Source organism: Balaenoptera borealis, assembly GCF_965194805.1.
Source record: "Balaenoptera borealis genome assembly, chromosome: 13".
Classification (NCBI taxonomy): Eukaryota; Metazoa; Chordata; class Mammalia; order Artiodactyla; family Balaenopteridae; genus Balaenoptera; species Balaenoptera borealis.
The window spans coordinates 55,724,873-55,743,780 of NC_138870.1; the positions used below are offsets into that span (position 1 = coordinate 55,724,873).

At 42.2% G+C, this 18,908-nt stretch overlaps 1 protein-coding gene across 9 annotated transcripts in view; it reads right to left on the reverse strand.

The window, feature by feature from the left end:
• GRIP1 (glutamate receptor interacting protein 1) overlaps positions 1–18,908 on the reverse strand; it is a 713,644-nt gene that overhangs the window by 71,494 nt on the left and 623,242 nt on the right. For all 9 annotated transcript variants that reach the window (XM_082351188.1, XM_082351190.1, XM_082351185.1 and 6 more), the window contains 3 exons: positions 11,828–12,014; positions 11,012–11,157; positions 1,240–1,320 (listed from right to left, as the gene is read on the reverse strand). In XM_082351188.1, coding sequence (XP_082207314.1) covers positions 1,240–1,320; positions 11,012–11,157; positions 11,828–12,014 — 414 coding nt within the window. The remainder of the gene's footprint in view (positions 1–1,239; positions 1,321–11,011; positions 11,158–11,827; positions 12,015–18,908) is intronic.

Here is an 18,908-nt window from a genome sequence, read left to right on the forward strand (position 1 = left end):
CAGTTAAAGGCGTAAATGACTGTAGTAGCAACTAGAATAGGTCTGGAGTCTCCAAAGTCCCATTTCATCTTTCTACTGACTCTACATAGGAACGTCAGATCCATCAGTCCTACTTTTCTCCCAGTACTGGGGGTTGGGGGAGATACAGGCTCTCATACACATGGCTTCTTGTTCTGAACATTGATTCCATATTGTAGTACCACTATTTTTGGTGTTGCATTAGATATATGTGATTTATTGGTTATTAATAAAACTTCATTTTCGGTGTTAAATGTATATGGTCAAAGTTGAATTGGACAGCTCCCATTTCATACACCCACTTGAGAACTCTTTGTTTTTGCCTTAGCCACTGACGTAACTGCTGTCCGACAGAGTGTAGTGAGGCACCTTTATGTAGCCTCTTCACTCTCTGGAAGGGACCACACCTTGGTCACAGACGTTGCTTCTAGGTCTCCTTTGGTCTTCATGCATTAATCATGTGCTTCATTTTCTTGGAGCATTTATGGATGAACTTAGTTGATGGATATTAAAAGCACAGAGACCTCAATTTCCATTCTATAAATTTCCACTGGGGCTCAAATTTTCAAAGTTGTTTTACCAAAGCAGTTATAAATCTAGAGCCTGAGGAAAAGAGGGAATTAAACACATTTATATGTCCTCCTTTTCTTTTTGGCTTGGTTACCCAGGCACCTTGTACCATGGAGGAATTCAGGAAGTTACTAAAGAAAAAGACATTATTTCATTCTTGCAAAATGAATTACAGATGCATAGTGGACAGATGGGAAGATAGTCTCAATAGATTATTGTGAAAACTTAATCTACACTATGTTAAAATGTGGAGAACCTCTGTGCCTTCATATGCCATCTAATTATTCATGTGGGGTGTGTGAGACATATTTATTGAGTACTTACTCATTATTTGCCAGGGACTATACTAGGTATATAAATATGTTATTTTATTTAATACTCTGAATAACCTACAAAATGAGGATATTTTGCAGATATCCTTATTTCCATTTTATAGGTGAAGAAACCTGAGACTGAAGAGAGTTACAGTAACTTCCCCGTTCACACAGCTATTAAGCGCTGGAGGGTGACCGGCTCCACATTTTTGTACCATTAGGTAGAAACTTGGCAATGAAACTTAAAACATTTGCCACACCTGTAAACCATTTGAGAATACACTTTTCTAATGTCTTCCTAAAACTCTGCATTTTAAAAGATATCACTTGTACTTACAACTTATGGTTATTCCAAGTTCCACACTGTGTTTCTTAGGGAGCTTTACATGAAATGTTCCACTACTCGGGATGACAGACTCTGTAATTTCAAAACAAAAAAGAATGTGTTTATAGAAGACTAGGAAGATTGGAGCACCAGTCAATGAAAATGCATCAGGAATACTTGTATCATCATCATCATCTGTAGTTAAAGCTGTAGGAATTGACATAAAATCCTGATAAACTAAGCTCCTTATGAAGAACAGACGTCCTATCCACAGGCAACAGTGCATAATTCACAGCGACAGTCGAGTTCCATGTTTTTAAAGTGTGATTCAGACAGCATCTCCATCAAACTTACCTAGGATGCAAGTTAAAAATATAGATTCCTGAATCATCTCAGATCTGTGGAATCCAAATCTCTGAAGACAAGGCCTAGAAATCTGCATTTTAAACATATTCTCCAGGTGATTCTTAGGTATACTAAAGTTGAAGAACCAAAAGTAGTTATATTCTTTTCTCCCCCCAACCATATTTTTTGCAGAGTTTATTATTCAGCAGTGCTTTCTTTTTTTTCATTCATAGCTGGGGGAGATCGATTTCAGGAAAGATTTCAGTTAGCTATGCTGGTTGTTGATTTGGAGGAGGACAGGTGTGCCTGAATTTGTAAGGTAAATGTGGAAAAGTACACTTAAAGGTGTAGAAGCAGGAGTGATATTCAAAATATCTCACAACCAGAATGGTCCTGACCACAACCAACCAGACTGAATGCTGAGCAGAGTTGGAACAAAGGGACCCAGGAGGTCCCACTGCACCAAGGATGACCCTCTAGTTTCTGGATCATGGGGAGGTTTCAGGGAGGAGCAGGAGGGCAGGGGGCACTGGAACAGAGCGAAGTGTTGGTCAACCAGTAGAGAAGTAAGCTAATGTAGCAACAGAGAGGGAAGTGGTGTGTACTGCTCGACTCTCAACCTTGGACAGATCTACTGTGATTTTACCAGGGCGTGACTAGTATTTGAGAAAGAAAAGAATTGCTACATATTCTTAAATATATTCTTAAAATTCCTCTAACACTCTGGGAGGCCTTCAATTCGAGACAAGGTTAAAATGGAAATATCCTCTGAAGAGATAACATCTATTCACACTAAGTAGCTAATGACTATAATCCTTTCTTGAAGGTTTTAGAAAGGGGTGGGAAGGGTTGGCAAGAAACAAAGGAAACATTAGCATAAGGGGAGGCTTGTGGGATGGCGGAGTGAAACCACTTTTTCTGCTTGATTTTGCGCCAAGCTAGCTCCCAAACCGCCACAAAGAATTAACTACAGCTGCTGTGATGTGGGCAGAACTATTAGGTCCTCAGGCCCCTAGTCCAATTTGTTAATCACATTTTTAACACGTTTTGAGTCTCTGCAAAGCAGAGGTGAAAATTGGGGTGGCCTCATGGAAACAGAGTACTTCCTTCCTTGATCTGCCTTAACCTGCTCTTCCTGGCCTTTTCTACTTGCCCATGAAGAATTTAGGCAGTAAACCTTTTATAAGACCAGAACCTGATCTTCCAACTCAGAGTAACTGCCATAGACAAACTGGAGAACACAATAAAATTTTGATTTTCCTGGGCCCTCCAGGCTTCTAGAAAGTCATCTGTAAAGAAGGTTCCCCAAACTGCCCTGGTAAGTTTCAGCCGGGGCTGCTGGGTAAAGGCAAGTCTGCCCCCTCTGGCCTCTTCCTTCTTCCCAGTTCTTTCCTCACTTCGCTGGGGCGTGAGGGAATCTGTCGCCTTCTCCCACTTCCTCCCTCTCTTCTTAATTCTCCTGTCCTGTCAGGTGTGGCCCCTTGAGTGTGACAGATGTTGTCCTCAACTAAGACTCAACTAAGATGTGCCAGGAAGTAACAACATATATTTCTTTATTTATTCATGAAGAATTTGTATCCTTCCCATTTCCCAATGGGAACTTAGATAAAATTAGTTATTTCCCCCAGTAGATTTCAAAAAGACTGGCTAATTTTAATATATTGGGGCAGAAAAAGAGAAATGAGGTTAAGTAATAACCACCTCGGTATGCTTTACTTCCTTACTTCAGGTGCTCCAAGTATCACAAATATTTACTTCTAAAAGATCTCTCAAATCCTTCCTTTCATCTCTTTTCCGAATTTTTGTGAAGGCTAATTACTACCTCCTTCCCACCACCAAAAGAGAAAATTTCGGAATTTGGAATTAGCATGCAGACTGGGGGCAGAGAGGGTATTTGGAAGAGGCTAGTTTGGCCCATATGCACCAATAGCCAGTCTGCAGAGAGAAGGCAGAAAGAAATAAGTGTACTTGAGGAGAGAGTGTGAGGTCTTGGAGAGAGCCAGTTAGCCTTGACAGCCCCTGGGTCTAGCTCTTAGGGGCTGCCTATTCCCCGTCCTCAAAGGCTGTGAAACACCAGTGTGCTTCCAGGAAATGCCTCTCTTCTGTCTAAATTAGCTTGAGTGCATTTCTGTGGCTTGCAGCTGAAAGATCTCTTAATGAACACGTTGATCCAGTAGAGGAAACGGGATGGGAGCCAAACAGCAAGCCCCCATACAATGTTTGTGACTGTAGCAGGAATAAATTTTCCATTGCTTGGATGAAGTATGCCAAGTGGTCCATAAGTAAATGTATTAGAAGGTTTAGAGGAACAGCTTTGCTATTTAGAGAACTCATTTCATGTATGTTTGTTTTAGTGTTATCCGTTTTACGAAAACATTCTCTGTGAAAGGGCAGGGGAGCATAATGTATGTATATGTGTATCCACGTATGTATATGACATCTTGCCCAAGATGCTATACAAGTGAGTCTTTGATTCATAAGGGCCTGGAAAACACAGATCTAAAATAGTTACGATAGCAACATTTTGCTTTACATTTAAAAAAAATTTATTTATTTTATTTATTTGTTATTTTTGGCTGCGTTGGGTCTTCTTTGCTGCGTGTGGGTTTTCTCTAGTTGCGGCGAGCTGGGGCTACTCTTCGTTGCAGTGTGCGGGCTTCTCATTGCAGTGGCTTCTCTTGTTGCGGAGCACAGGCTCTAGGCGCGCAGGCTTCGGTAGTTGTGGCACACAAGCTCAGTAGTTGTGGCTCGCGGGCTCTAGAGCGCAGGCTCAGTAGTTGTGGTGCACGGGCTTAGTTGCTCTGTGGCACGTGGGATCTTCCTGGACCAGGGCTCAATCCCACGTCCCCTGCATTGGCAGGCGGATTCTTAACCACTGTGCCACCAGGGAAGCCCTTGCTTTACATTTTTAATGTAGGGAATCTTGACCAAGATTAACACATTGTTAATGACACTGAAGGAGACATTATCACTTCCTGGAAAACAGTAATAGATCACTTTTGACTATATAAGATTTGAAATATTTATAATGATGAATAAATATCAACATATGAATCTCTTTGATCAAGCTGTGGCTTCATTTTAATCTTAAATGTCAACATGATTTATTTTCTATTTGGTAATTTTTCCCCCCATACAATTACTTGGTTGTTAAAGCCAAGGGACATTTAATTTGGGGTTTCTTAAGGAAATACTAATAAAGAGGAAGAAGATCCAATATTTGGAGAAACAACAGGTTTAGAGTAAGTAAACAGAACATTTATTTTCTTAGACTCCCATGTGATTATTCTGTGCTTCCCTGGTTTTGTTTTATCTTTGTTAATACTGTAATTAAAAACACATTTGGGTAAACAAAGGCCTCTTTCTTTCCAACTGGTCTGCTTTTTCTGCCCAAAGCATTCATTGTTGGCACAGTAAGATAACCACCGCATCACAATTCATCAACCTGGACACCCTTGTGAGATTTGAAAAAATTAAGGAATTATAACGGGGGCAAATGTAAATGTTTAACTCCCACTCACACAGAGAAAAACACTGGGGATTCTAGTAATGATGGCAAACATCATTTGATAGGATTTTTCACTGAGGCTTCTTGCCAGGACAAAGCTGTATTTTTTCCAACAAAGTAACTTCAGCATTAAAGTAGAAACTTTAAGTATTCATGATATTGTACACTGCTATTTAAAAGACAGTACTGAAAAAGGCAGAATGTAAACTGTGCATATGTTATGATTATAGCTTTACAAAATTATATGTATGGTAAAGGACTTTGGTAAAGAAATATAAAAAAAAAAACTTTTATTAGAATGATGGGGTTATAAGTAACTTCAGCGTAAGAAAAATCCCTTTAACATTACTACAATTTGGACAGTGGTACCCATGTAAAAAGAGATAGATTTAGGCAAAAGTGTACTCACTGTCAAGCTTTTTAACCACTGTCTGTGTCACTTAGAATGTTTATAAAATAGAGATAGGTAATACTCAAACAATAGTTTGAGAATTAGTGTCTGGGTATAATATATTTCTGAGGAAGAACTGGAAATGAATGATGGTTCATATCCAGACAATTAGGAGTGATACACATAAAATAAAAATGCATGTATAGCACAAGTAAATACTTAGTAGACACTGCTATGGAGAAGGTCAATTGTGCTGGCCATTCCACTACTGGAACGTAGTGAGTAGATGCTGCTCAAGATCCTACAGTGCACAGGATAGACACCCCCCCTCAACAAACAATGTCAGTAGGGCAGAGGCTCAGAAATCCTGCTGTTTCACCCTGGGAACCCTAATATCGTTTTGAAGAGGGAGTGTAATACGATATGGAAAAGACAGATGCAAGTCAACAGAGCCGGGATCTACCATTCACTTTGCTGTATGACCTTGAGTTTCCCCACCTGAACCTCAGTTTTCCCATTCATAAATAAATGAAGGTATTGGATTATAATAGTCCTCCCGCCATGAATGTTCTACAATTATAAGTACATTCTGGGACCACTGGACAGCCTTCTTTGAAAGGTATTCCCTCAGTGCCATCTGACTGATCCTTCTAAGGTCTTTTACTGGCTTCTGCTTGGCCACAGCTGACGGGAAGGGGAAGATGCCACACCTAAGCTGGGCCAATTAGATGCTTTTTCTTGGGAATTAGAAGTTAAAAATGGCTGGTCCTGGCTGGGGATGTTAGCAAGGATAGGGCGATCATGTACAGTCAGAAGTCAGAGAAAACTTGTCCAGGGACAAAGGGAGCAGATGTGAAGAAACAAGCAGCACCAAGCGACCAGGAACCTCAGAGAAGCAATGGGTATGAAATCAATTCTTGGTGCAAATTGAAGTCCCTGATCCTAGTCCCTCGGGAGTGCCAACTGTACTGCATTCATTCATTCACCAAGTATTGGCTGAGAGCCTCCTGTATTCCAAGCACTATTCTGGGTGCTGGGGTACATTCTTGAACAAAAGGCACAAAGTCCCTGACATCATAGATTTTCCTACTGGAGAAGACAAGACAATAAACAGATAAATACACCCCATAACATCATGGCATAAGAAGGGATAAGAAGAGCTATAAATCTGGGCAAGGGGACAGACAGTGATAGATGTCGTGGAAGGCTTCTTGGAGCAATCTGAGCAAAGATCTGAACGAAGTGAGCAAACCACCCAGACATGCTGGGGAAGAGCTGCCCAGGCAGAGGGAACAGCAACTGCAGAGAGACTTTGATGGGATTGTGCATGTCGGGAGCAGCTAGTTCATACTCCCTCCTCATTCCAAGTCCTGCCCTCCTCCTGAGAGATTTCACCATGTGGGTGCTCCTCCCATCACTCTGCAGCCCCCACTCCCAGACCTCTGGTTGAATGATACTTGCGTCCACTCCGCTTCACTTCGGCAGCTCACTACCCTGAGCCTTACTTGACCTCTGAAATCTTAAACTCTAATATGCCACTTTGACCTCAGTCTCCTGGCTGCTAGCCTTCTATCCCCTTCCTCTCACTCCCCCCATTTTCCTTCCTGAAGACTCCTAGTTCCTTAACTGCTCCCTTTCCTTTTGGTCTCTCACGCTGATCCTTTATTGATTTCCGTCCCGCTCTAACCTAGATTCTTTCAAGCACAGGCAGTTTGCGTAGTGCTTAGAGTGTGGCCTTTGGAGCCGCACTGCCTGTGTTAAAATCCCAGCGCTACCATTAACGTGAATCGCCGTTTTCTGGGGACATAATAATAGTAACTTTCTCCATTGCTGTTTTAAGGACTAAATGAGCTAATGCACAGGCAGGGCTTAGAAAAGTAACATGCCATAGAGTAAGCATTTGATAAATATCACGATAATTTTGATGCTATTATCATAATCATTCCTCTGCTCTTCCTGCAACGATTTGAACCTCTATGACTTACGCGCTCCTTCTTTGAAACTTCTCTGGAAATCTCAGTCTCTGGATCAATCTAATCATCTACCGTCTTTGCTTTTATTCTTCGGCGGTTGAGGTCTCCTGACAAAAAACCACTTGACCATGCAGGTTGATGCTGCTATAGACTTAGAGCTTCTGGACTCTGCTTGGTCTACCACCCAGCTTGAAAATCCCTTTACATGAGTCTGGTTGGTTATCTCATTCATTTCCCCATTAGCTATTCTAAACCTTCATCATTCTTTTCAGCTCCCCAAGGTGCGGACCCTTTCACCTTTGCTTGACAGTTCTTACATGATCTTCCTAAACACAGCTAAAAATGTAATTATATTCCCACATCTTTCTCTTCAAACTCCTAGGGAGAGGTCTTCTAGTTTCTGTCTTAGACGAGTTATCTACCTATGTTCTAGATAACTTCCCTTCTCATCCCTTTGGAAACCCATATCTACCAATTGTCTCTTTTCTCTCTCATTTATTTCGGGCCCCAAACATGCTCAAATCTCTCCAGTCTTAACCAAACAAACTAACACCTCTCTGAATGCAGAATCCCCTTCTATCTGTTGTCCCATCTCCTTTCATCTACAGCTAAATGTCTTGACACTGCCAAATGTCCTCTGGGGCAAAACTGACCTTGGTTGAGAACCACTGATTAGACGATAGCGTGGTATAGGACTTCCCTGGCGGTGCAGTGGTTAAGAATCAGCCTGCCAAAGCAGGGGACACGGGTTGGAGTCCTGGTCCGGGAAGATCCCACACGCCTCGGAGCAACTAAGCCCATGAGCCACAACTACTGAGCCTGAGCTCTAGAGCCCATGAGCCACAACTACTGAGCCCACCTGCCTAGAGCCCATGCTCTGCAACAAGAGAAGCCACCGCAATGAGAAGTCTGCGCACCGCAACAAAGAGTAGCCTCCGCTCGGCGCAACTAGAGAAAGCCCGTGTGCAGCAATGATGACCCAACGCAGCCAAAAATAAATAAATAAAATAAATAAATTAAAAAAAAGAAGAAGATAGGGCAGTATAAAACAGAGCACCGAGTATGTAACCAAATGTTGCAGAAGTTCTCAAAAGAGGAGCCCATGGTGGCCTCCAGTCCTTTTCATCTATTCCCTGCATTTTTCCTGCCAAACTGTCTTCCAAAACCCCTTGGCAGACAAAAGCACAGCTTGTCTGTACTTCTCCACACTTTCTTCCCTCACCCCTCAGCTCCCTGCAATCTGACTTCTGTCCCCCAGTTCCTTGAAACTTCCCTATGATGTCTTTCTTCCTAATTGCCGAATCCAGTGGACATTTCCTTTCCCGCCTTTCTTACTTGAATTCTGCACAGCACTTTTATGCTATTGACGGTGACTTTTGCCTTGAAACTCTTGCTTTGGCTTCCAAAGAGTTTTGGTTCTCCTCCCACTTCTCCTATAGCATCTTCATCGTCTCCTTTACTAGCGTCCTTTCCCTTTAAATCTTAGTATTCCTCAGGCAAAGTCCCCTCCTCAGTCCCCTTCTTAACACTACTCTTTCCCTAGTGGTGTCCTTTATTCCATGACTTTAACCATCACCACCGTGTTGGTCACTCCTCAGTCCTGCTCTCCAGCAGAGACCCCAATCCCAGGCTCCAGGAGGTAGCCTGCAGTCTCCTGGGCACTTCCTTCTGCATTCCAGTGGCAACACACTTTCAGCAAGTCTATTCTTTCAGTAGTTCTTTCTTGTGTCTAATTGGATACAAAGTCCTTGAAGATGTTGATCCTTTCTATTCTTTCTTTCAATGATCTGAACATAGCGCAGCGCCTAGCACTTAGTAACTGGTACTTGGGAACAGTCTTTTGAGTAAGGAATGGATGTACTTGTCCTTTTTTGCCTAGTATTGACAGTGGATTTGCCTACTCATGTTTAAAACAAAACTCTTTTTGTTATCCCCAAATTTCTACGCTTCAAGTCTTCTTCTCAGTTAAAGATATCGCTATCTGCTCAACCACTCACCTTCATAACTCAGGATCATTATGATCTTCCCTTTCTCTCATATTGCATATCCGACCCATAAGCAAGTTATGTTAGCTCTGCTTCAAGCCACATCCTAAACTTCACTCTCTGTCACCATCTCTAGCACTACCACTTTGTCCAAGCCACCAATCTTCTGCTACAACCTTCTGTTTTTTTCTAATTTTGCTACTGTCCCCCCTATACTTCATAAGGATCTCTCCAAAACACCCATCAGGTTATCTCACTCCCCTCCATAACATGCTCCATGACTTCGTTACATTTATATAATATAAAATTGTACCAAGGCACTGCACTGGCCTGTTCCAACCTCTCCCATCCCACCTCCAAAGCCAAACCTGACTCCTATCCCCAGCTCCCTTATATGCTCCAGCAAGAGCCCTTTTTGCTGTTTCTCAAATCCACCAAGCTTATTACTCAAATCCACCAAGCTTATTACACTGGTTGCTCCCTCTTCCTGGAATGCTCTCCTCCCAGATTCTGACATGGTTCCTTCTCAACCTTTAAATCTCTGCTGAAATGTCTCTTCCTTAGAGAGTTATCCTATGGAAAAAAAAAACCCTACAGTCATTCTCTAACCCCCATTCTGCTTTATTTTCCTCAGAGCACTATTACTGCCTAAATTTATATTTATTAATTTTTCAATAAACTTTCTGTACTGCTATAATATCAGCTTCATGAAGACAGGGATTTTTTTTTTTCCCCTCTCCTGTCCACTGTTGCATCTCCATTGTATAGAATAGTAACTGGCCCACAGTAAACATTCAGCAAATATTTGTTGGGATAATGTGATCCCTATGTCCAAAAGCATATCTTTATTGATTGGTAAAGGTTATTGGGTCTGTGAGATAGTATTTCACTAAGAGAAGACAACTTTCTTAAATGGGAACTAGCACCGACCTCTAAAACCTGTACACCTATTAGCTACTGACAAGGACTCCTTCCATGGCCAAACTTAAGTCATACAAATGCACTTGCTGTTTTTGACGCTGAGTTCAAGCTCTCTTTCCTATTGCAAGTCTTGATCGCTATTGAAATAGTCTTGAATAAAGTCTCCCTTGTCATTTTTAACAAGTGTCTGGTGCGATTTCTCTTTAACACTAGAGACCAAATATTTACCTACTGGGCTTGAATAAATCCACCCAATGAATTTTCATTGTTCCCCACAGAACTTTCATATTTTTTTCTGCAGTGGGAAGAGTCAAAGAGCGGCATTTCTTGTCCCTGTGACTGAAGAATATGGTTTCTCTAGCATATAGGGGAAAAGTCAGGAAGAATAAAGGCTACATGATTTTTTTAAATCACGTTTATAGCAGCTATTACTTATTCATTTTGTCACATTTATTTTCAGTTGTTCTTGGGGTGACATTTTAATGAATAATACAAAAGCAATGCTCAATTCAAAATGACACCTTGAACCTCCGAAACAAAAACAAGTTCGTTACATAAAAACAATTTGTCGTTCCTCCCCCATCCCCTGCCACATAATCCACATAATTCACATGCAGTCCACTCCTGACTCCACAGCTGACTTGAGATTATATGATCGTACCTGCAACATCAAACTCAATTTCCAGTGTGACCTTGCTTGTGATTGAAGAGTCTCGGAGCAGCTGACTGGCTTCCTCAAAGGTGCTATCTTCAGTTGGAATTCCATTAATGGCCAGCACTCTGTCTCCAATCTGTAGCACCCCACATCTGAATTTAGAACCACACATTACAGGTCATAAATAGAGTAAATAATTATCCAGTTGAAGTTGCCAAGATCCTGGCAAATAGCATTTGGTCTTATTTATTTAATGTTGTGGGCATCCTATTAGGTCAACTGCAATATCCTACATTCCTTTTTTTTTTTTTTTAATAAAAGTGTAGTTGATTTACAATATTGTGCTAGTTTCAGGTGTACAGCAAAGTGATTCGGTTATATGCAACGTCCTACAATCTTGCATTTCATGGCTACAAATGTGAGCAAGGGGATCTTGAAATATCCCAGAAAAGTAATTAATAATTTAGCACCATGGTATTGTTATAATCTGATCTGAACCAATATATAGTAATGATGAATGTGCATTCCCCCATGGCAGAGAAATTATTAAGTTTGGACTTCAGAGATTTTTTTAATGGATTTTTTTTTCCTTTTTAATTAATTTAGCCTCTAGTTGCCAATGGCCAAAAATCTGCTAAAGGCACTCATGCTCGCTATTCTTTCTCAAACCTGATCAAGAACATAAAATTTTATTGTCAGAACAGAGTTCATCACGTCTTGCATTTCCTGCACTGAGCACTGTTCCATAATTTATTAGCTAGTCAAAGATAGCCAGCGAGAAATGCAGGGCAGACAACGATGCCGTGAAAGAAAACGTCTCACCTCTCTGCTGGGCTGTCAGCTTCAATATAGGAAATCAGAGGTGGAGAGGAGAGGGTCTCTGTGGCAAACACACTGCCCTGCAGCTGAATCCCAAATCCTGTGACAGCATCTGCTGTGAGCACAACCTCTGTGGTTTCTGTGTGAACAACCTGCCCAGCCAAGCCCACCGTACTGGAGGCTAATGACACTAGAGGAACAAACACACACACAAGAAATGACTTTAGATTGGAACAGGCACCAGGAACGCCAGCGTTTCTGAAACAGATCATGTCTCCGGAACAAAAGCTCATTGGCAGTGGTGGGATGTGAGGTTTTAGGTCTTTTAGCATAAAAAGTTTCACCAGAGCTGAACAGGATAGACGAGTCTCCCGATATTCGTCACATCGAAGTCACAGCATCAGTGTAGCCCCCTCCTCAGGCCCACCCCTAATAGCAGGGGAGCTGTAGGAAGAGGATGGTCTTGGGGTCAGGGTACCTGGGATCTAGTCTTGGCTCGAGCACTAAGCAACCAGTCGGGTGACCTTGGGGCAAGTCATTTATCTCCTTCCTATCTAGGAAAATGGGGGTTGGGCTTAACTGGTCTAATGTGTTTTTTCCCCCCCAATTTAGCCATTTGTACCTAAGGTTCCAGCTTTTTTTTTTTTTTTTAAATAAATTTATTTATTTATCTTTGGCTGTGTTGGGCTTCTGTGCGAGGGCTTTCTCTAGTTGCGGCAAGTGGGGGCCACTCTTCATCGTGGTGTGCAGGCCTCTCACTATCGCAGCCTCTCCTGTTGCGGAGCACAGGCTCCAGACGCGCAGGCTCAGTAGTTGTGGCTCACGGGCCTAGTCGCTCCGCGGCTTGTGGGATCCTCCCATACCAGGGCTCGAACCCGTGTCCCCTGCATCGGCAGGCAGATTCTCAACCACTGTGCCACCAGGGAAGCCCAAGGTTCCAGCTTTTTACAAACAACTTGACCTTCAGTTTTGAAGAAACAACTGATCTAAGTCTGGCTCCTGGGGTGGTGAGGATGGGCTGGTCATCAGCCTTAACGTGGCGTTGGGTTGCCACAATGGAGTCCTTTAAACCCTACATTCCTCCTACCCGCAAATTTGGTCTCTTCAGCTCTTGTTCTTTCCCACTGGCTCGCCGGCCTGTTTTGTCATCTCTTATTTCATTCATTTCTCTGATATTCATCCAAGCCCCCAGGTGCACAGCTGTCTTGTTCCCATTCCCAACCTAGGTCGTGAAAAAGCATCCTCCTGGAATGCCTTCCTCTCAGCGCTGCTCACTGGCACCCGGGCCTCCTTTGCTCTCTGTGAGAAAGCTTGCTGCCTGTAGGGTCCTGCGCTTGACTGCCACTTCCTCCAACAAAGGTCTCTGGTCTCCTTCCTCCAACTGAAACCTGATGACACCATACACCTCAGGACCCTCTCCAACCAGAAGCTATTTTCCCTCACGCTCCCTGCCTGGGGCAAGGAGAGAGAAGGGTTTAGAATACTCCTTGCTCCCCGTATGCAGTGCTGTTTATCTCAAATCACTCCTATTTCAAGTTCCATATTCTATATTTATTTCTGCTTTGTCTCATCTTCAAACCCATAGTTTTCTGTTTTTGCAAAGTCCCTCCATTTCCTCACTGACTTCAGGACTTGGATCTGAACCTACCTCCTCTAACCTTTCGCTGTCCTCGGCACCTTTGACATCATGGCCGTAATCTCCTAACATGCTGGCTTGACGGTTCTTCATCTCTCTCAATGCCAGTTACTAGCAGTTCCATCCTCCTCCATTCTCTGCCAGCAGAGCCCGATGCTGGACCCCATCTTCCTTCAAAGTGGATAGAGCTCCAGGATCTCAATATCTGAATCCTCCTTATTGATCACACGTCCTTATGAGCCATCTTCCCGAGTCCCTACGATCTGACTTTCTCCTCTTTAGGACGTCTAGTCCCATTTTCTCTCACTTGTCTCCTAGTCTAATGGCTTTCAAACAATATTTTTGGCAACAGATATTTCCCCCCCTTCATATGAAAGCACATAAGAGATGCCCTTGTATTCCAGATAAAAACACAGCTACTGCAGGTAGTGAGGTAGGAGCAGAACACTCCAGAAGCCTCTGCCTCCCTCACGTGAGAATCTGGTTTGCAAGCCATCATCTTTCCTCGTTGCCTTTTTTTTTTTTAAATTCAAACAGAAGGTCACAAAAATTATAATCATCCTCATCAGTTCACTCAGTCCCATGTAATTAATTTTTTTTTTATCTTGATCTTTTGTTAGCACTTTTATAAGTTCATCAGTTTTCCATTAGAGTTCTGAAAATGCTTATTCATTCAGTTCAGCAGTATAGTCGGTTACCAGCTCGTTGCCTTTTCTAACGTCATTTTCCTCCATACTCCACCGGGACCTCCGGTGACCATTTCAATGATGCCTCTGCTAGTATTCTTACACCTCATGTGACTTTGTCTACTCTCATACACCATACTCTTTGGTAATAGCCAGTCACTCCACTGCTGTTACTGAGTTGCTGAAGGGTGCTACGGAAAGTCATGACGAATTCACATTATTCTCTATGGGGCCCTGGAATCTTTTGTGGTGTGATATTTTGGTACCTTATTTGATTCCTCATGGGTATTTTCACAAACATTTCTACTCTTTTAAGGGTCAAACTTTACTTCCTTTCCTACAAGACTGAAAAAATCCAGCCATTTGACAAGAATTCCTTAAACAACATGCTTCTCAACCTCAGTTTCTCAGTATCATCATGTGTTCTCCCCCTCCACCCCCATTTCAGGAGGATGTACAAGGGTAATTCTTCCTTTCATTATTTTTGATACTATCCCTCCCTTTCCACTCCCTCTGTGATTTTGTGCCATAAAAACTTCTCTCTTGACATTTTCCCTAACTTTCCTACTCACTCCCCTAGCTTTCTGACCTTTCTCTATAGATTTGTACTGATTCCCAAACTGTTTAAAATTGACTTCTCCCTTCACCCTTTACTGTAACTACTCTCACAGATGACTTCCTGATTGCCAAGAACAATGGCCTCATCCTCTCTAACCACTCTGCAGCAACTGGCTTTGGGAACTATCCCTTTCTTCCTGAAGTTCCTCTCTTAGTTTTGATGAAGCTTTGTTCTTAGTTTCTTACTTTTCCAGCCCTTACCACTTCCTTTGCCTTCTGCACTCCAAACATAGAGCTGACCACGGTTCTGTCCTAAGCGTTTTCTACTCTCATTCTTTCCCCCATTCACTTCCAATGCACCTGTAATATGACCTCTCATGTATCTTCTCGTGTCTCCCTCTCTAGACTCTCTCAAGCTCCAGTGATGAATTTCCTTGATGTCCCATCCACAAGGATGTCTCATTGACTCCTCAAACTCAACATCTTCAGATTGAGTTAATCATCTTCTCTTTCTCATGGCCACCACTATTTCTACGAATGGGACCATCATGTTGATAGTCCTCCAGGCTTGAAATCTCAAAGAACCTTTGACTCACAACTCCTTATTGTCTTAAATCCAATCAGTTGCTAAGTTCTACCAGGATGATGACTAAAATATATCTTGTATAAATCCTCTTTTCCTTTCTTATCGCCAATGCCTTAATTCAGGCTCTCATTACTTTCATTGCATTCATTATTCCAATTATTCTAATATACCTGTTTCTGGGTCCCCTCATGTCCAGTGCTTTCTGCATATTATTGCCAGATTAACTTTGTTTAAGATGAAGCCCCAACTTCTCTACTCCCCTAGAGCACAGCCTCATCACTGCTAGTAGAGATTACTACATAGGGTTCCAACCAGTGTCCTTGCCCCTTATCTTTTGCTAACAGCTCCAAATTGCTCCCAAGGGGCTTTTCTACTATGCAAAGGTCACCCCCAAGTTTAGAATCTTTTAAGGGCTCCCGATTTCCTAGAGAACAAAATCTTCAATTCTAGCAGACTACGCAGGATCCTTCATAAGTTCATTTTCTCCTGCCCATCCAGTCTCATGTTCCTTTATGCTCTGTTCCTGAGTCATGTTCTCCAGGCCTGCTCTCATGCCTCTGCACCTCTGTATGTGCTGTGCCCTCTGCCACTTTAGCCTTTCCCTTGTTTTTTTTGATATTTATTTATTTGGTTGCACTGGGTCTTAGTTGCAGCAGGTGGGCTCCTTAGTTGCAGCCATGGGTTCCTTAGTTGCAGCAGGTGGGCTCCTTAGTTGTGGCATTCGAACTCTTAGTTGTGGCATGCAGGTGGGATCTAGTTCCCTGACCAGGGATCAAACCCGGACCCCCTGCATCAGGTGTGCGGAGTCTTATCCATTGCGCCACCAGGGAAGTACCCCCCTTGGGTTTTTAATGTCCCGTCCCTTGCCTTATCCAGACAGAATTAGGTATTTACTTTTCTACATTTCCACTTTTCTAATACATGGTCCTAGTTCAGCATTTATCAGGTTTTTATTTGCCGGCCTGTCTCTCCACTTGACTCTGAGTTCTTTAAAGATTGGGACCAGATCTTTTCCTCTCTGAAATTCCAGTGCCTGCAACATTCCATGAAGGCTAAACACATGAGGAATGAATCCAGTTTTGTAATATCAACACTTTCCTTTTTTGGAACCAACACTTGATATAGATTCTGCTGAGTCAAGGAATTAGATGTTGTTCTTTGGGACCCTAATTTTTCTACCATGTAGATCATTCCAGCACTGAAGCTGACATGGCAGAGGATGGTGAGATGGATCATTTTTCCAGTAGGAGTGAGGAAAATCTACTTCTTAAGAAGCACCATCATTGTCCTTTCCCAGCAGAATTAATGTCAATGAGGTTAAAGTAGCCTGTATTAGGGGAAGAAAGTAGCCTCCAACCCTAAACTTATTTACAGATGGTGGCCCACAATTCCAAGATGTGACACATAAACTATCAAATAGTAATTCAGATCATATTTTCTAGTGTGCTTTTGTTGATATCAGCTGTACTTTGATTGCTCTCCAGACCATACATTTTGTTACTCATGGCCACAAAACCAGTAGAAAATACCATTTCCTGTCAGTAAGGATCTGGAGAGTTGCATTTCTTTCCAGTTAGTACTCATAGCAGGTGGGAATATAATATTAGAACATCATCTATTTGGCAGATGACTGGCACCCTGTCTTCTTACTTTTTGGACTTCAACAGGAATACTTTACTTTCTATGGAACTTTCTATAGGTTCACATTAATATTTTTTCCATTTGCGATCCCAATTTGGTATAGGTTTTTGGACTACTCATTTGGAGTTAAACATTATTTTTGAATTGTTAAGTCAGCCGATTACTATTTCCACTAAGAAAAAATCAAGAAGGAATAGTAATTTAATAGTAATAGGGGGAATTAGTTTAGATATACTAAAGACTTTCTCAAAGAAGAGACTTGCTATATTTTTCTGGAACAGTCAGAGAAGATAGTTGAGGAATTTCATTCTCTAGAAGGTTTTGAAATAGAAATTCACTATGGGTATCATTAAATTCATAACCTCTGTCTGGAGGCAAGTTGAAGTGATAGAGATTATTAGGACATTGAATTTAGAATTAGAATGTATTAAACATTGGTTTTATAATTTTATGAAGAATATAGGATTATATTAAATAATCTAGGATTTTACCATTAACTCTAAAAGTCCTCTGACATACTAGAATCTGTTCTTTGAAACAGTAAAATTTCATTGGAAATTCAATGTACTGATTACTCACACATATTAAAGTCTTGAAAATTACTACCAGAGATGAAAAGGATAAATTGAAGATTTAAAGATGATGGGCCAGAAGAAAAAACAACCAATGTTACTTGGAGGAGAAAAAGATGAGCTTGATTATCCTGCTTCACTAATGTGGTCAACCAGCAGAAGAAAATACAGGTGATGTATGAATTATAACCCTGTAGTTTAAACAGCTGTATAAAGCATTCTCTCTCTCCAGCAGCAAATACTCCTGCAAGGTACTAGTTCTGGCCTGAGGCGTGCCTGTTTCTACTCATAGGTGAAGATGGAAAAGACTACACTGCTGACATGCTGTGTTTGAATACTGCTAACTGGTGTGTGCCAAGGTTGTGCTCAGGATTCGCACCTGCTCTGTCCTGTTCTCACTCCCATTTGGAGGGTTCTGCAGAAGATGACCCTGTGTTTTTGTCAATTCTTGTCTTTCCTAGTGTAAGAAAGGGAGGGGAGGCCAAAGACAACTGGTTAGATCCTAAAGTTTAAAAATCTGCCAAATGTTTCCTTAATTTAGATGGCTATGAGATTTACTGTAAGATATGAAAAGCATTTAAAAAGTATATAGAGAAATGGACCTCAAAGATTTTTTTTTAAAACAAGGGAAAGTGCGAACACAGGCCCCCACTACCACAGATTATGCAGTCGAATGTCCCTCATTTGGGGAAATCGCAGGAGTCAGCGCATTCGGAGTACAATGGATGAGACTCGTCCTGGGAAAACCACCTTCATGATCATGGTATCTCCCCTGCCACGTAGGTATCAAAGATTTATTAATGTATTGTGTTTGTCATTCTTGGATCCGGTAACTGAAGACCTGTCTCTCACTAAAGTTTCCCACATTAGAGTCCGCCTGCTGTGGACTCGGCACATTGTGTATCACGTGATCCAGCTCAGGAGACAGTGGGAGTGGCTAACAGCTCTCTTCTCCAAATGGGGGTGGAGGCAGCTCTTAAGCTGTCCCCTTCGAGGGCTCCCTGCATGGTCATTTATAAAAGCTTACCATGAGCTTTGTCTTCTGTTCTTTTTTTCAGGGGCTGGTGGAAGGGACAAAAATTGTTAGCTTTTTTCCCTCTCTTCCTTTTAGCTCTTTTCAATGGTGCCCTCCCTAGTAGTAAGTGATAACCACAGAAGAGGCAAAGATTATTCTGAGAATGTGTTCTAAGTTCTACCCTTTTCTGCAATTCAGGCAGACTGGGAACAGGCAAGCGTCTACACTGGCTCTATGTACTGGAGCAGGAAGCAGGGGGAACTAGCCAGACCCACTGCTCAGTCATGCCCTGCCATCACGGGGGATGATGGGGTTCTGGAAGGGGCCTTGGCCTCCGTGGCAGAAAAAGGGGCAGCTCAGGCCGTGGGGGAAAGGTCAGCAAGAATCCGG